Here is a 13701-nt window from a genome sequence, read left to right as displayed (position 1 = left end):
CGGATGTGCTGCTGCAACCGCAGATTGGAATCCGGCCCAACTTGCCATCCAGCGGTGGCCCACGAAGCACCAACGTGCTTTAATGTTAACTTCCGCTCTCGGCGCCTTAAGATACCATTCTGTAGGTACTCTATAAATTGTTTTAACGTAGGTGGTCGCCTGCTACAAGATTCAATTCTAACCTGGAAGTTGTGGAAAGTGCCGCAGGGCAGTGGTTTCTCTGCTCTTTCTAGCTAAGATGATGGATGGTGCCGGTGGGGGAGGGTGGCACTGAAGATCTCTCCGGCCCCTGGAGTCATCAGGTAGCTTGCTGCAGGAGAGATAAGAAAAGGGGCGGCGTCCGCCCAGCGCACAAAGGCGGTGGATGAAGGCTCTCCACCAATAACCCCGGCAGGAGGCGGGTGAGGAGAGGGAGGGTTAGTCGATGGTGAGGGGGTGCAGTGGCTGCTCTGGGAGGTCCGGGCACAGCAGCACCCCTCCCGGCCAAGCTCCGGAGACAGTAGCTTCTCTTGGACCGGCTGCTGGTAATGGATTAATGGGCAGAGGGGAGGCGGTGTGGGAGGGGAAGATGAAAGAGGCTGGGCATGGGCGGGGAAGGCAGTCGAGACACAGAGCACACAGTGAAATAGAGGAGAGGCAGGGGCGAGAGAGCTGAGAAGAGGAGGAGGAATGCAGGAAGAAGTGTGTGTGTGGGGGGTTGTTAAAATAGAGGTGGCGTTGAGAGAGGAGGAAAACCCAAAGAAATCTCAAATTAAAAAAGAGAAATAGGCTTCTTCCGGCTGGATATGAAATTACAAGTCTGATGTTGAGGGTTTCTGCTGGTAGAAATCTGTTTTCAGATAGTCGGACAAATCTGACGGATGCTAAAAGTGACTAACTCGAACCAGGAGGCAGAGCCTATTTAGCTGCATCTCCGCGTATGTCCGCCCCGCTTAAGCAGCACTACAAAGAAAGACTGAATATTTATTTTAATATATTTAAAAAGTAAGGGTTGTTGGAGAAATGGCTGTACATCCACCCACCCAATAAGAGTGGGCAGACAAATAGTCACCTGGAAAGAATACTTTCTAAACTTTAAAAAGTTGACAATAAGCAACTGGAAGGAAGAGATGGGGCTGCGCGAAGGGTCAAAACAATGGCAAGTCCCAATTGTGTGCAGATGGGTTTGGTGAGGCTAATTAATAAAAACATCGTTAAACATTGAAGATTACAGGTTTCGTACTTACGACGTGCAAAAGTCACGAAGTAGGGCTGACACTTGTTTTGCTCAAAACACAGACAAGGCAAGGCTAAACTGCTTGGAGGCGATTTTCTAAGCAGGAGTGACGGTCTTTTCTATTTGTGAAAGAGACATTCCTTTTAGCCAAACATGGTGTCGATTTCTCTGTTGATTCGACCCCTTCTATTCCTGACTCTGCTTGCCGGTCCATGCAAATGAAAAATCCCTTGTTTTACGCCCCTACCAGGTGTTTCTAAATGTTAATGTGCGTGTATATGTTTTATAAGACACAGCCAGTGAGATAACAGGAGGTTATCGCCCCGCCCCCACAAACACATGCTGGCCGGAGACAAAAGGCAGCTGGAGTATGTGTGACCCCGGATCCCTGAGTCCTGTTTGTTAAAGCATGTAGACTTTGTTTATGTTGGGCGCATGTTATCATGTTTTGTTTTAGAGAGCTCAAAGAGAACCCTGACACGCGCCTTACCAATAGCAGAGAGGTCTGGGTGGGCGAGATATGCATTTTACGATAACTAGGGTTAAGGGGCTTTCCTTTACGTACTGAAAGATCTGCGGCAGGAAGTTGTCAACGTAAATAAACACCTGGATACAAACCAAATTGTCCTATGCCTACTTTGTACAAACGTGCAGGTAAGAGCAGAAAAAGAAACACCTGGATGCATTAGCGACTTCGCAGAATTCTGTAAGAAGTGCTGCGACTGCTAGAGGTGGAAGGTGAATATGCCACAAACCGACCCGCACTTCCGACACAGTTCTGGGCAGTGAAGCGGAGGGCGGTCTGAAGTTGAATTGGGAAAAGCTTGTGCTGAGTGTTTGGTTACAGTTCTGGGCGGAGGCAGGAGAAGCTTGTGCTGGAGTTCCTAGGATGGGCGGTGCTGGCAGACTACCATTTACGTAGTAACAACAAGAAAGGGTGGAGGGGGCAGGGGAGGAGGGGGCAGGGGAGGAGGGGGCAGGGGAGGAGGGGTCCGGGGAGGAGGGAAGGGCCAGAGGGACTTGATGGGAGTGGTGGGGGGGAGGGGGAGGGTATAGAGAGGGAGAGGAGGAGAGACAGGACAGGGGGAAGCAGCAGAGACACGGCGGGTAAAATAAACAAACAAGCCTTTCACCGTAACACGGCTGGCAGGGGAGGGGGCGGAGAGGGGAGAGGTGCGACACGGCAGTAGGAGGAGGAGGGGGGAGGAGAGTAGGGGAGGCACGGCCTAGCGGCAGGCAGGCAGGGGAGGAGAGGAGGAGGGGGGAGGAGAGTAGGGGAGGCACGGCCGTGCAATCAAGTAGTGAGGGGGCGGAGCTGGGGGAGGCTGTGAGAGAGAGTAGGCAAGGCAGGCGGCTGGGGGCATGTGCACGCGCTTTTAAGCTCAATGCACATGCGCATTGAGCTTAAAAGTCACGGGCACTGCAAGGAATCGCCACGATTCCTTGCAAGTTAGATAAAGTCTGGATGAGCCCCTATAGTCTCGCTTGCTCGATGCGCATGCGCATCGACAGGCGAGACCTAAAAATCCTTTGGTAGACCCAAACGACCTCAATAACCTTCGTCCCATCTCCAACCTTCCCCTTCTTTCTAAAGCCCTGGAAAAATGTGTTCTTCTCCAACTAGAGAGACACATTGAACACTAACTTACTAGACCCCTTCCAATCTGGCTTTAGGAAAGGATGCAGCACTGAAACCGCCATGCTAAACATTGTTGATGACATCCACCACTCACTCGACAATGGCGAATCTAGCCTTCTGATCCTCCTTGATCTCTCTGCAGTGTTTGATACTGTTAACCACTCTACTCTACTCAATGTTCTTAGAGATCGATTCGGCCTAAATGGTATGACACACAAATGGTTCGTCTCATACCTACAACACCGTTCTCAACAAATCAAAATCCAAAATTGCCTATCTAACCCTACCTTCATCTCCTTAGGAGTTCCGCAAGGATCCATCCTCTCTCCCTCTCTCTTTAACCTTTTCATGGAACCCCTCACACTCATTCTTAAACAAGCCGGGATCAACTACCATCTCTATGCCGATGACACCCAACTCTATTATAAGATTAAAACCCATGCTGACATCCTTCACCTCAACAACACTCATCAAGATTCAAGCCTGGTTCCACACTAACCACCTCAAACTCAACCCTAAAAAAACTGAAATAATTATTTTTTCCCCTAAAAACAACCAGCTCCCTATTCAGAATTGGATCTCTGACCTTAATGCCCTCAACTGCTCCTTATCTTTGTCCTCCTCAGTCAAATCACTAGGTATCTCACTTGACGACCTCCTAACCCTAAAGACACACATCAATAATTCTGCCAAAGGAGCCCTCTTCACTCTCCGCCACCTTAAGAAAATCAAGCCCTTCATCCCGATCGATGATTTCAAACTAGCAGTCCAATCCCTTGTTCTTTCTCGCATCGACTATGGCAATGCCTTTCTCACCGGAATTCCCAAGATCCACCTCGCACCGCTTAAATCTGTGCTGTACCTTGCAGCTAGGCTTACCTCTGACTGCAAGCGATTCGACCACATCTCCCCTACCCTTAAAATCCTTAAATGGCTCCCCATTGAAGGTAGATCCACGTACAAAACAGCCTGCATTACACACAAAATTCTCCATTAGAATACACCGACCTACCTCGCTAACAAACTCACAAAAGCTGGTTGCTCCCGTTCCTTGAGAAGCACAAACACCTTCCTTCTTATCCCCCCCCCCCCTTCAAAAAAAGAAAACCACCCAGTCTCGGTCCTTTTCCGGCAACGCTCCATGCATTTGGAATGCCCTTCCAACTGACCTTCGTTGCAACCCTTCCTACCCTTGCTTCAAAAAAGAACTCAAACTACATCTCCTCATAAATATTGGGGACCATAATCCATATCTGCTATCTTCCACTGGCCACTTCTGTCCGACCTCAGATACATCCGCCTCCCTTCTTTTCAGCCTTACTTCGCCCTTCCTCCTCGTCACTTCCACCTCCCTGTTTACCACCTTCACTCCTCCCTGCACCCCCTTTCCCTTGTCCTCCGTCTGCCCTCATTTCTGCCCCTCCTGCTCTCGTCCTTACAAACCCAATTCTGACCACCAACCTCCCTATCCTCCTCTGCAATTTTAAATGTATGCCTGGTTATTTTTGATTATCACATCTCCCACTTTTCGGTGTTCTTATTTCCCATATTTATCATTTTGAAATATGTCTGGCGGAGACTTATATGTTGTTTATACTAATTTATGCTATGTGTGACCCATGTCTTACTGACCTTCTTGTCTCAAAAATGTAAAGCGCTCTGATACCCCTGGGTCCAGCCAGCGCTATATAAAACCTCTAAATAAATAAATAAATACATAAATAAATACAGTTTGTGGAAAGAGGCAGTATATTCACTGAGCTCACCCGTTGAGGAGGTCCATGAATAAGTGCCCGGTAGAAGCAGGTGGTCTGTGGATACAGCGCCAGCACTAGCTGATCCTTCTGGAACAGAGCCTCTGGATCGGTCTCAGGATTTGCCTTCCATTGCGGCAAGGGGATGATGCGGCGCCGGCTCAGAGTGTGACGCCTGCTGGAGAGAGAACCAGAACTGGAGAAAACAGGCCAAATAACCACACTTACAATCTGGTTCTAACATACCTCAAACAGCACATAACACTGCAAATGCCAATGAAGCAACCCCTGCAGCCACCTTCAAAGCACCAGATAACTCTGGTCCTGATAAAAGTCGTCGAAGACAGGTCAATGTATCATAGTCATACAGGTAAATAATCAACAATTCCATCCCGTTATTTGTTGTTTTATTTCCTCGTTCTTGTCTTTTTAGTAGTCAAAACAGCCACAGCCAGCACGTGTCGCTTTTGGGGAGTCTGTTCCTGCGACTTCCTCAAGACTAATGCTTCAAATTCGTAATTTTTGAAATGTGGTGATAATTCCAACCCACATTGGGGTTCCAATTCCCAAGACTGCTTTTAACCGAACGCAGTCACAATGTGGAGCGACGTGCTGTTCAAGGAATACAGTAGTAGAAGATACCTGAATTGAAGTTTAAAAAGGAGATATTGAATTTGACTGAACCGTGTGGGCGTATGACTATGATACATTGACCTGTCTTCGACCATAATAGGGAAACCTTTTGTAAATCTGACGTGTGCTGGGGAGTGAAGTAATTTGTATATGGAGTTGAGGCTCAAAGTTTGTAGAGTTTAGTGGTTCTCTACACCTTTCAGCACCGTCCCATACAGTTGCTTTAACCTAATCCACGTGTGTAAATTCCACCCAGAGGCGCCAGTAGCCTAGGATTAAGACCACATTTCAAGTGTTTCTGATAAAAGTCGGTGTCGCTACAGAAAAGCTTTCAGTCTTTAGTTGCCTCTTCAAAAACTGGAAATGTTCACCTGCCTGACTCAAGCCATAGAAATGCTAGAGAAGAATGCTCTCTACCTCAACCTCTTTCCAGGCAATACCCCCTTGGAATTCAGAAAAAAATATCTTGGCTAACCCACCACAGTGCATAAAGCCATTGTTTCAACATATTAATTCCAGAGTGCTGTGGAACACCCTCCTCTTCTCCCCAACCTCCCCTAACCTTTAACTCTTTGTTACATCGAACATCAAAAGCACCCCATTTCATTGTACATTATATATTAGCCAAATGAAACCAAACACTAAAAACACACAGCTGATATAGGGGGTACATATGGTTTCTGAAGTAAATGTGTTGGAGGCAAGGCCTAACCAAGTGCATGGTGATAGCTTTTTGAGGTGTTCCAGACAGGTAGAAACTGTGTTAGTCTGCCCCCTATAGGAGTGGAGTGCTGTTGGGGGAGCAGAGGGAAGTCACTGTTTTGTGGTGGAAGAGGTTCTATTATTGTTGTTACCTCGACCTCTTCCTTTATTGTTGTTGCCTCTATAGCCTCCTCTAAAATATCCTTTACTGGAGGATGTCTGTGTATTGGATTTGAAGGAAGCTGTATTGTCTGCTCCAGTCTGTTTGGAGCCTCCTCTATAAAAGGAGCGATGAAAGGAGCCTCTAGCTTGTGTGGATTGCAAAGCACCCATAGATTTGTCTGTATCTGTGTCTTTCTTCATTTTCTCAAGTGCTGTGTCTACCTCTGGTCCAAACAATTGATGTTGGTTGAATGGCTGATTTAAGATGGTAGTTTGCACTTCCTGCTTAAATCCTGAAATGCGTAGCCACGCATGACGTCTAAGTAGGACACTAGTGTTTACAGCTCTAGATGCAATGTCTGCTACATCAAGTGCACACTTGATTGAGGCATTTGAAATTAACTTGCCTTCTTGTATAAGGTCGTTTGCCTGCGCCTTATATTGTTCAGGTAGATGTTGAAGTAGTGTCTCTAACTGATCATGGTGAGCCCTGTCATATCTTGCAAGGAGGGCTTGTGTGTTAGCTATACGCCATGTATTGATAACTTGTGCAGCTATCCTTTTGCCTGAAGCATCTATCACCTTAGATTCTTTATCAGGGGGTGGTGCTTCACCTGATGTCTGTGAGTTTGCTCTTTTTCTAGCATTTGTCACGACTAGAGAATCTAAGGATAGCTGTCCTTTAATGTAGGCAGGATCCCCAGGAGCAGGCCTGTACTTCTTCTCAATTCTAGGGTTTAGGATCCTAGCACGTACAGGATCTTTAAATACTTCTGGAGCATGTCTGATGACCCCTTTAATCATAGGCAGAATTTGAACAGACTTTTGTTATTGTTCAGACGTATCTAATAAAAAGTCTTCCTCTGCCTCATCTGAATGCATGGTGACCCCATGATAGATGGCAGCCCTATTCAGTAAGTGCCTAAACCCAATATTGTCTTCTGGGGGAGAAGGTTTTGATGGATATGAATGTGGGTCAGGAATATCTGGCACATCTTGTGGGTTTGGGTACTCCCAATCTGGATCATCAATAGGGTAGGGAAAAGGCTCATCTGGGTCTACCCCTCTCCCTATGCTATACTCATCATCATTTGGAGGTGTATGTGGTGAAGAATGAGAAGGAGAGTTTTCAGGAGAATTTTGAAGTGAAATGTTAAGGGGAACCGGAGATGAAGGAGAAGGAAGTATAAGAGTAGAAGGGTGCATAGGAGATGTGGCAGAGTGCTTCTTGACAGGCACTGCAGGTGTAGGTGCTGTGTCTGATTTACTCTTCCTGTGTGGTGTAGTGGATACATGACCTGTCTTTAGGTCATTGTAGATCTTCTTTTGTAGAGGATCAGGTTGGAAAAGGTCTTCTCCTTGTGGAACCTTTGCTGGCGCAGATTTTTTCGGTTCCGGGCATGGTTGCTTCTAGTCTTTAGCCTTAGGAGTTGTTACTGTGTCCTTTGGCGTAGATTTTGGCACCGAAGGTATTGTTTTTGGAGTTGTAGGCTGTTTCGAGGGCTTGAGCGCATCGGAATCAGGCCTTGTAGGTTTCGGTACCGAAGATAATGGCTTCGAAGTGGAAGCTGGTTTCGACGGCTTCGAGGCGTCAGAAGCAGGCTTCATAGTTTTGTCTTTAGAAGTCGACGGTTTTGGAGCCGGGACTTCTTTTGGTTTTCGTGCCGAGGGAGCTGGTGGGATCGGCACGTGCGGGTTGCTCGGTAAGGAGCTACCGGAAGGCTTGAGTATTTTCTTCAGAGCCGGGCTCGATGGCGGGGCTTTTGGAGTGTTTTTTCGGTCTCGACAGGGCCCCAGAGGCAGTGTTGACCTTTGCCTTCGATTTGGGTGCTGGGTATGGGACAGTAGTACTCACGCGCTGACCCGATGTATAGAGTCATCGGAATCTTCTGCCCCAGGTACGATTTGGAGATCGTCTGAATCTTCTTCGGGGACGAGCGGAACTTCTTCGTCGAAGATATCCACCGGTTCCAGAGCTGATCTCTGCATGTCGTGTCGACGGGCCCTCCAATCTCGAATAGTCTTTTTGGATCGAAAGGATGCACAGGCTGTGCAGCTGGATTAGTGTTCTGGCGATAAGCACAGGTTACAGACCTCGTGATGGTCACTGTGTGGAAACTGTGCTCCACACTCTGGCAACTTTTGAATAGCGTCATTTCCATGAGGTGTAGGCCTCATGGCGTGGATAGGCCCAACGGCCCGCGTCGACAACCGGAATCGAGCTGCTGGAGTGGAGTAGACGTTTATCGATATCGAAAGTAGTTTGGTGAAGTTTGAATACGTTTTTACGCGTCAAAGTATTTGAAAAGTAGATTTCGAACCGGAAAAGTTTCATCCGAACCCAGTGGCGGAAAAAAACAATCTAAGAATGGAGCCGATGCCCATGCGCACTATTGTCCAAGGGAGGAGTCACCCATCTCGTGACTACAAAAGACTTCTTCCAAGACAACAACATGCAATCATCCGAGCCCAACACCAGGTGGCGATCTAGTGCAAAGTGTAGAATCTGAAGCTCATATTCCTCGAACATGCTACTTACCAGTATGCATCTGTTCTTGGCATGTGGCGCTGTAGATTCGTATACTTTTGCATAGATCGCCATCTGGTGTTCGTTGTTTGTACTTTGTTCTTGTAGAAGTGTTTGTTGTCATGAGATAGGTGACTCCTCCTGTGGTTAGTAGTGTGCATGGGCATCGACTCCATCTCCAGATTGTTTTCGCCATAGAGGGTGATGATCGAGTTAGTAAGAAATAGAAAAAGATGTCCATGTGTAATATATCTAAGTAAGATAGTACTGCAACACATAAAGGTATCCGGGGAGGTGGGAGGGCGTATAGGAATCTACAGCTCCACATAACGAGAACAGATGCATACTGGTAAGTAGCATTTTCCATTCGAGGCATATGAGCTGTAGATCGTAAACTTTTGCATAGACTATGTAGCAGTCCTGTTTTAGCGGTGGCTACCTTTATGTGTTGCGGTAGTTAGAAAGAGTGTTCTTAGTACAGCCTGGCCCACACTAGCTTGTTGTTTTGCCTGCACATCTACACAGTAGTGTTTTGTGAAAGTGTGCGGTGTAGACCATGTTGCGGATTTGCAAATGTCATCCTTGGGGATGTTTCCTAAGAATGCCATTAGCTTGTGTGTGGAATGTGCTCTAGGGGGGACGGATAATAAACGCTTTGCTTTTTGGTAGCATATTTGGATGCATTGAACGATCCACCTGGCAATTCCAGCTTTTGATATACAATTGCCCTTATGTGGTGGTGAGAAAGCTACAAAAAGATGTTAAGTTTTCCTGAAAGTTTTTATCCTTTCAACGTAGTGAAGAACAGCTCTTTTGACATCAAGCGTATGAAGAACCCATTCTGCTACTGAGTCTTGTTGAGGAAAAAAGACCGGGAGCTAAACAGACTGGTTAAGGTGAAAAGCTGAAACTACTTTAGGTAAGAATTTCGGGGTTGTCCTAAAAACCACTTTGTTGTGATGTATTTGCAAAAATGATTCTTGTATGGTTAATGCCAACCCACTCTAAGAGATTTGATCGCCACAAGGAAAGCTACTTTCCATGTGAGGAAATAAACCGCACATTTATGTAAAGGTTCAAATGGGGGACCCATGAGCCTAGTAGGGACAATGTTAGATTCCATACTGGAGAGGGTGGAACTCTCGAGGAATTATCCTTTTAAGGCCTTCCATGAGTGCTTTGATGGCAGGTACTCTAAACAATGACAAGTGTTGTCTGTTTTGTAGGTAAGCTGCTATAGCAGCAAGATGTAACCGTATGGATGTGTTCGCTGGATTACATTTTTGTAGATGCAGGAGATAACCAATAATGTTTTGAATTGAAGCATCTAGTGGATTGATTGTGTTGTGATTGCAGTAAATCACAAATATTTCCATTTAGCTGCATAGCATGCTCTAGTGGTAGGACGTCTAGCCTCTTTAATGACGTTCATGCAGTCTGGTGGGACATTGAGGTAACCAAACTAAGACTTCAGGAGCCAGATCGCTATGTTCAGTTGAGCTGGATCTGGATGTCTTATGTCTCTATGGTTCTGTGTGAGAGGTTTTGGGGAAAGGTGCAACTTTTGGTGTGGAACTACTGAGAGTTCTATCAGTGTTGTGAACCATGGTTGTCGGGCCCATGTTGGAGCAAGCAGGATCATTGTGAGACTGTTGTTTGAGCTTGCGCACCAGTAACGGAAAGAGCGGGAGAGGCGGAAAAGGGTACGCAAATCTGCCAGACCAGTTCATCCATATCGCATTGCTTTTGGACAGTGGGTGTGGATACCTGGAGGCGAAGCTTAGGCATTTTGTGTTTAAATGTGTGGCGAACAGATCTATGTCTGGGTGGCCCAACATTTGATAAAAAGGATGAAGAACTTGCAGATGCAGTTACCATTCGTGACGCACAAGTTACTTACCTTCGGTAACGATCTATCTGTAAGAAACATTAGTTAGTGATGGTATGATAATGTTATAAAGAACTTATAAAGCGCAAGTACACCAAGAGGTTTCATGGCGCTACTCTGACTGGTCAGAACCGGAGAAGAGTATAAGTTGTGTGCTTGCTCAAATAGCCATGTCTTGAGCAACTTTCTAAATTTCAGTAGTTCCGTACAAGACCGGATCTCCAGGGGGAAAGAGTTCCACAGTTGTGGGGCCAAGTATGCAAATTGGCAGCCTCCGTGCCGTTTCCGTATAAAATTAGGAATAGTTAATAACTGGAGATGTTTTGAGCGGAGGTTACGGGAAGGGGTATACCTGGATAGTAAGTTATTAATAAATTTGGGGCTCTAAGTAGTGATATAAAGACTAGGCAACCTGTCTTATAGGCAATCCGTTGAGGAAGCGGAAGCCAGTGTAATCTTTTTAAAAGAAGTCTGGCAGATTACCACCTGGGTTGCTGGTTGATCAGTCTTGCTGCCTGGTTCTGCACCATCTGGAGCAGTTTGGTCAAGAAAAGTGGCATCCCCAGGTAGATCGAGTTGGTGAAGTCCAAATGTAATTGTCTTAAACCTTGCCATTGCCATTTGCTTCTACGGGGGTATTGTTCTTACCTGCCAGCCCTGCTGTTGCCTACTGAAGAGGCTCTGTTCTTCATTCTACGCGCCGCGAGTGGAGACTTCCTTGCAGCAGCTCCCGGGCCACTGGGGACTACATTACCCGGCATTCTTCGGTGGTGCACACTGCACACGTCACCTTACAGCGCCCGGAGGTGCTTAAAACACCGGGGCGCCTCCCGCTGCGCGGCATTGTCTTAAACCTTGCCATTTGCTTCTACGGGGGTATTGCTCTTACCTGCCAGCCCTGCTGTTGCCTACTGAAGCGACTCTGTTCTTCGTTCTACGGGCCGCAAGTGGAGACTTCCTTGCAACACCTCCCGGGCCACTGGGGATTACATTACCAGGCATTCTTCGTTGGAGCGCACTGCACACGTCACCTTACAGCGCCCGGAGTCGCTTAAAACATTGGGTCCAAGGGCGGGCCCTTCCACGCCCGGAGGGGGCCGGGCTGGGCCACATTATTAACATTTCATAACTGAACTGTAAGTTGTGACTTTTTGTGACTCTTTGTCTGGGCCTGAAGGCGAGCTGGGGTGCTGCCACTGACTGGCTTTGGGGCATTCAGATCACCATGAGTAAAAGGAAGGTTGGGGATAGGGTGGTGGGCACCCTAGATGCTTTTTTTAAATAGAGCCGAATCGGTCCTAAAACAGGAGATACAGGCCACAGAGCGTAGGCTCTCACTAGAACCTATACCATCAAGGGGAGGCTCTCTGCCTAGTGCCCAGATACCCCTTTCGCAAATTCAGCGTAGTTTACAGAGCCCTGCCATGGTAGAGACTAGGGGGAAGAAACCTTCAGGGGGGACAGGAGCCGAACAGCCCACTAAAAAAAGGAAAGGTCGTCGCACATCTAAACAAAACCTTTTGTCTGCCATCAATGAATCTAGTGGGGTTTATGTTTTTGGCAATGCGGCTGAAAACTCCCCAGGCCCCAATCCTGCTGCCCACTCAAATATCCATCTCAATCAAGAAGATTTGTGTTCTCTATTAAGAGAGCAAATAGCAGCCCTCATTGATCCTATAATTAAGAGATTAGACTCAGTTGATGCCAGGCTTAATAAGATTGAACAACGTTTAGCTTGTAGCATCCAAAGGGATCTTGAGCAACCCACCACACAGGCTAATGAGAAGGCCCAATGTAACTCCTTGGGGGCTGTACATAAGATACAGCGGGGGAACCTGTTAAATGCCCAACGAAGTGCTGATCGGGTAGAACCAGCGACGGATGTAGCCTGTCCCCCCCCTACTAGTGCCAATATAAGTAGTATTCCTCCCTTGTCACAGCAGTGTGGGGCAGATGCTAACAGAAGACAGGATGAGCAAGGTACAGAAGGGGGCTTAGCTATGTTACCTAGTCTCCATCTTCCCCCAGAAGCCACACCCTATACGGTCATCCTAGTGAACGTACCTCCTCTCCCCCCGGGCACTCGAGAACATTGGCCAACACTCAAAAATAAGGCCCTCCACTTCCTGAGCAAAAAGACAGGGATTCGACATGAACTTTTTGATGAGTTTAAAATGGTACGAAATGGGAGCTCTGTATAAGCAAAGCGTGAGGGCCATTACCTGTCAGCTGTTCGTTTGCCGCCACCGTGAATCCCTGAGGAGGAGACGCAAGGGTGCCTGCTATCGGTTTCCCCCGCCGCCGCCGCCTGTGTCATCTGAGGCCGCGGCCGCAGAGCGGGGAAACTACACCCCCCCAAGACCCTTAGCCGGATGCCGCACACTGAGAATCCGCGCTCGCTGGCGCATAAAACTGACCCTGGACTTCCGCGACGCGGGAACGCGCGCGGGTTGCGCAGGGCCAAGGGCGGGCCCGTCTAAGCCCGTCCAAGACTGGAAAAGGCTGGGCTGGGCCACCTCCCACCAAATGGACATAATAACAGTAAGCACATTGTTTTTCTCTGAGCAATTACGCACTGCAAGCCATTATACTGCGGGGACCCCACACTCAACTACTATCAGTACCCAAACCCTGTTTTTCCGTTTTCTGTGCGTTTGCTCTCAAACGGAAACGGTCACTGTTGTTGGTTAGTTGTTGGTGTAGCCTACGTATACATGATAGGAAATGACCACTAAAGCTAGTAAAGGATCTAAAATTCCGGCGGGGGGAGGCGTCAGAGGGACCTTGGACGCTTTCCTGACAAAGGCGGTCTTGAATTTGGACCGCGAAATCTCTGTGGCAGAGAGCTGCCTGTCCTTTGAATTCCAGAAAAACAAACGATCCTCTTTGAGCTCAATAAGGTTAACGACGACCCCACCCACACACAGTACGCTAAGTAATGAAAACATTTACATTACAGACATTGGCATCCCCTTTTTATTACAAGACTATTCACCTCCACAGAAGTCAACTAGTAGGGTGCCTGCTAAGGTGGTTAACTTGGAGCCCTCTGTGGATTTTTCCCAGGAGGAGTCCTCTTTGTTACAGTTGCCCAAGCCCACTCCCAAGACTAATAAGTGCAAAGTCATGGCTATAAAACCAGCTCCAGGAGCTTCATTAAAAAGGAAGAGAGGGGGACCT

General features: G+C 47.5%; 1 protein-coding gene across 7 annotated transcripts in view; it reads right to left on the bottom strand.

Moving 5' to 3' along the window:
- SGF29 (SAGA complex associated factor 29) overlaps positions 1-13701 on the bottom strand; it is a 215530-nt gene that overhangs the window by 69352 nt on the left and 132477 nt on the right. For 4 of the 7 annotated variants that reach the window (XM_078652345.1, XM_078652344.1, XM_078652342.1 and 1 more), the window contains one exon: positions 4622-4787. In XM_078652345.1, coding sequence (XP_078508471.1) covers positions 4622-4787 — 166 coding nt within the window. The remainder of the gene's footprint in view (positions 1-4621; positions 4788-13701) is intronic. The other 3 variants (XM_078652347.1, XM_078652343.1, XM_078652346.1) reach the window with 1 other exon arrangement.

Source organism: Lissotriton helveticus, chromosome 7 (assembly GCF_964261635.1).
Source record: "Lissotriton helveticus chromosome 7, aLisHel1.1, whole genome shotgun sequence".
Lineage (NCBI taxonomy): Eukaryota > Metazoa > Chordata > Amphibia > Caudata > Salamandridae > Lissotriton > Lissotriton helveticus.
This window is presented reverse-complemented; position numbering and strand designations above follow the sequence as displayed.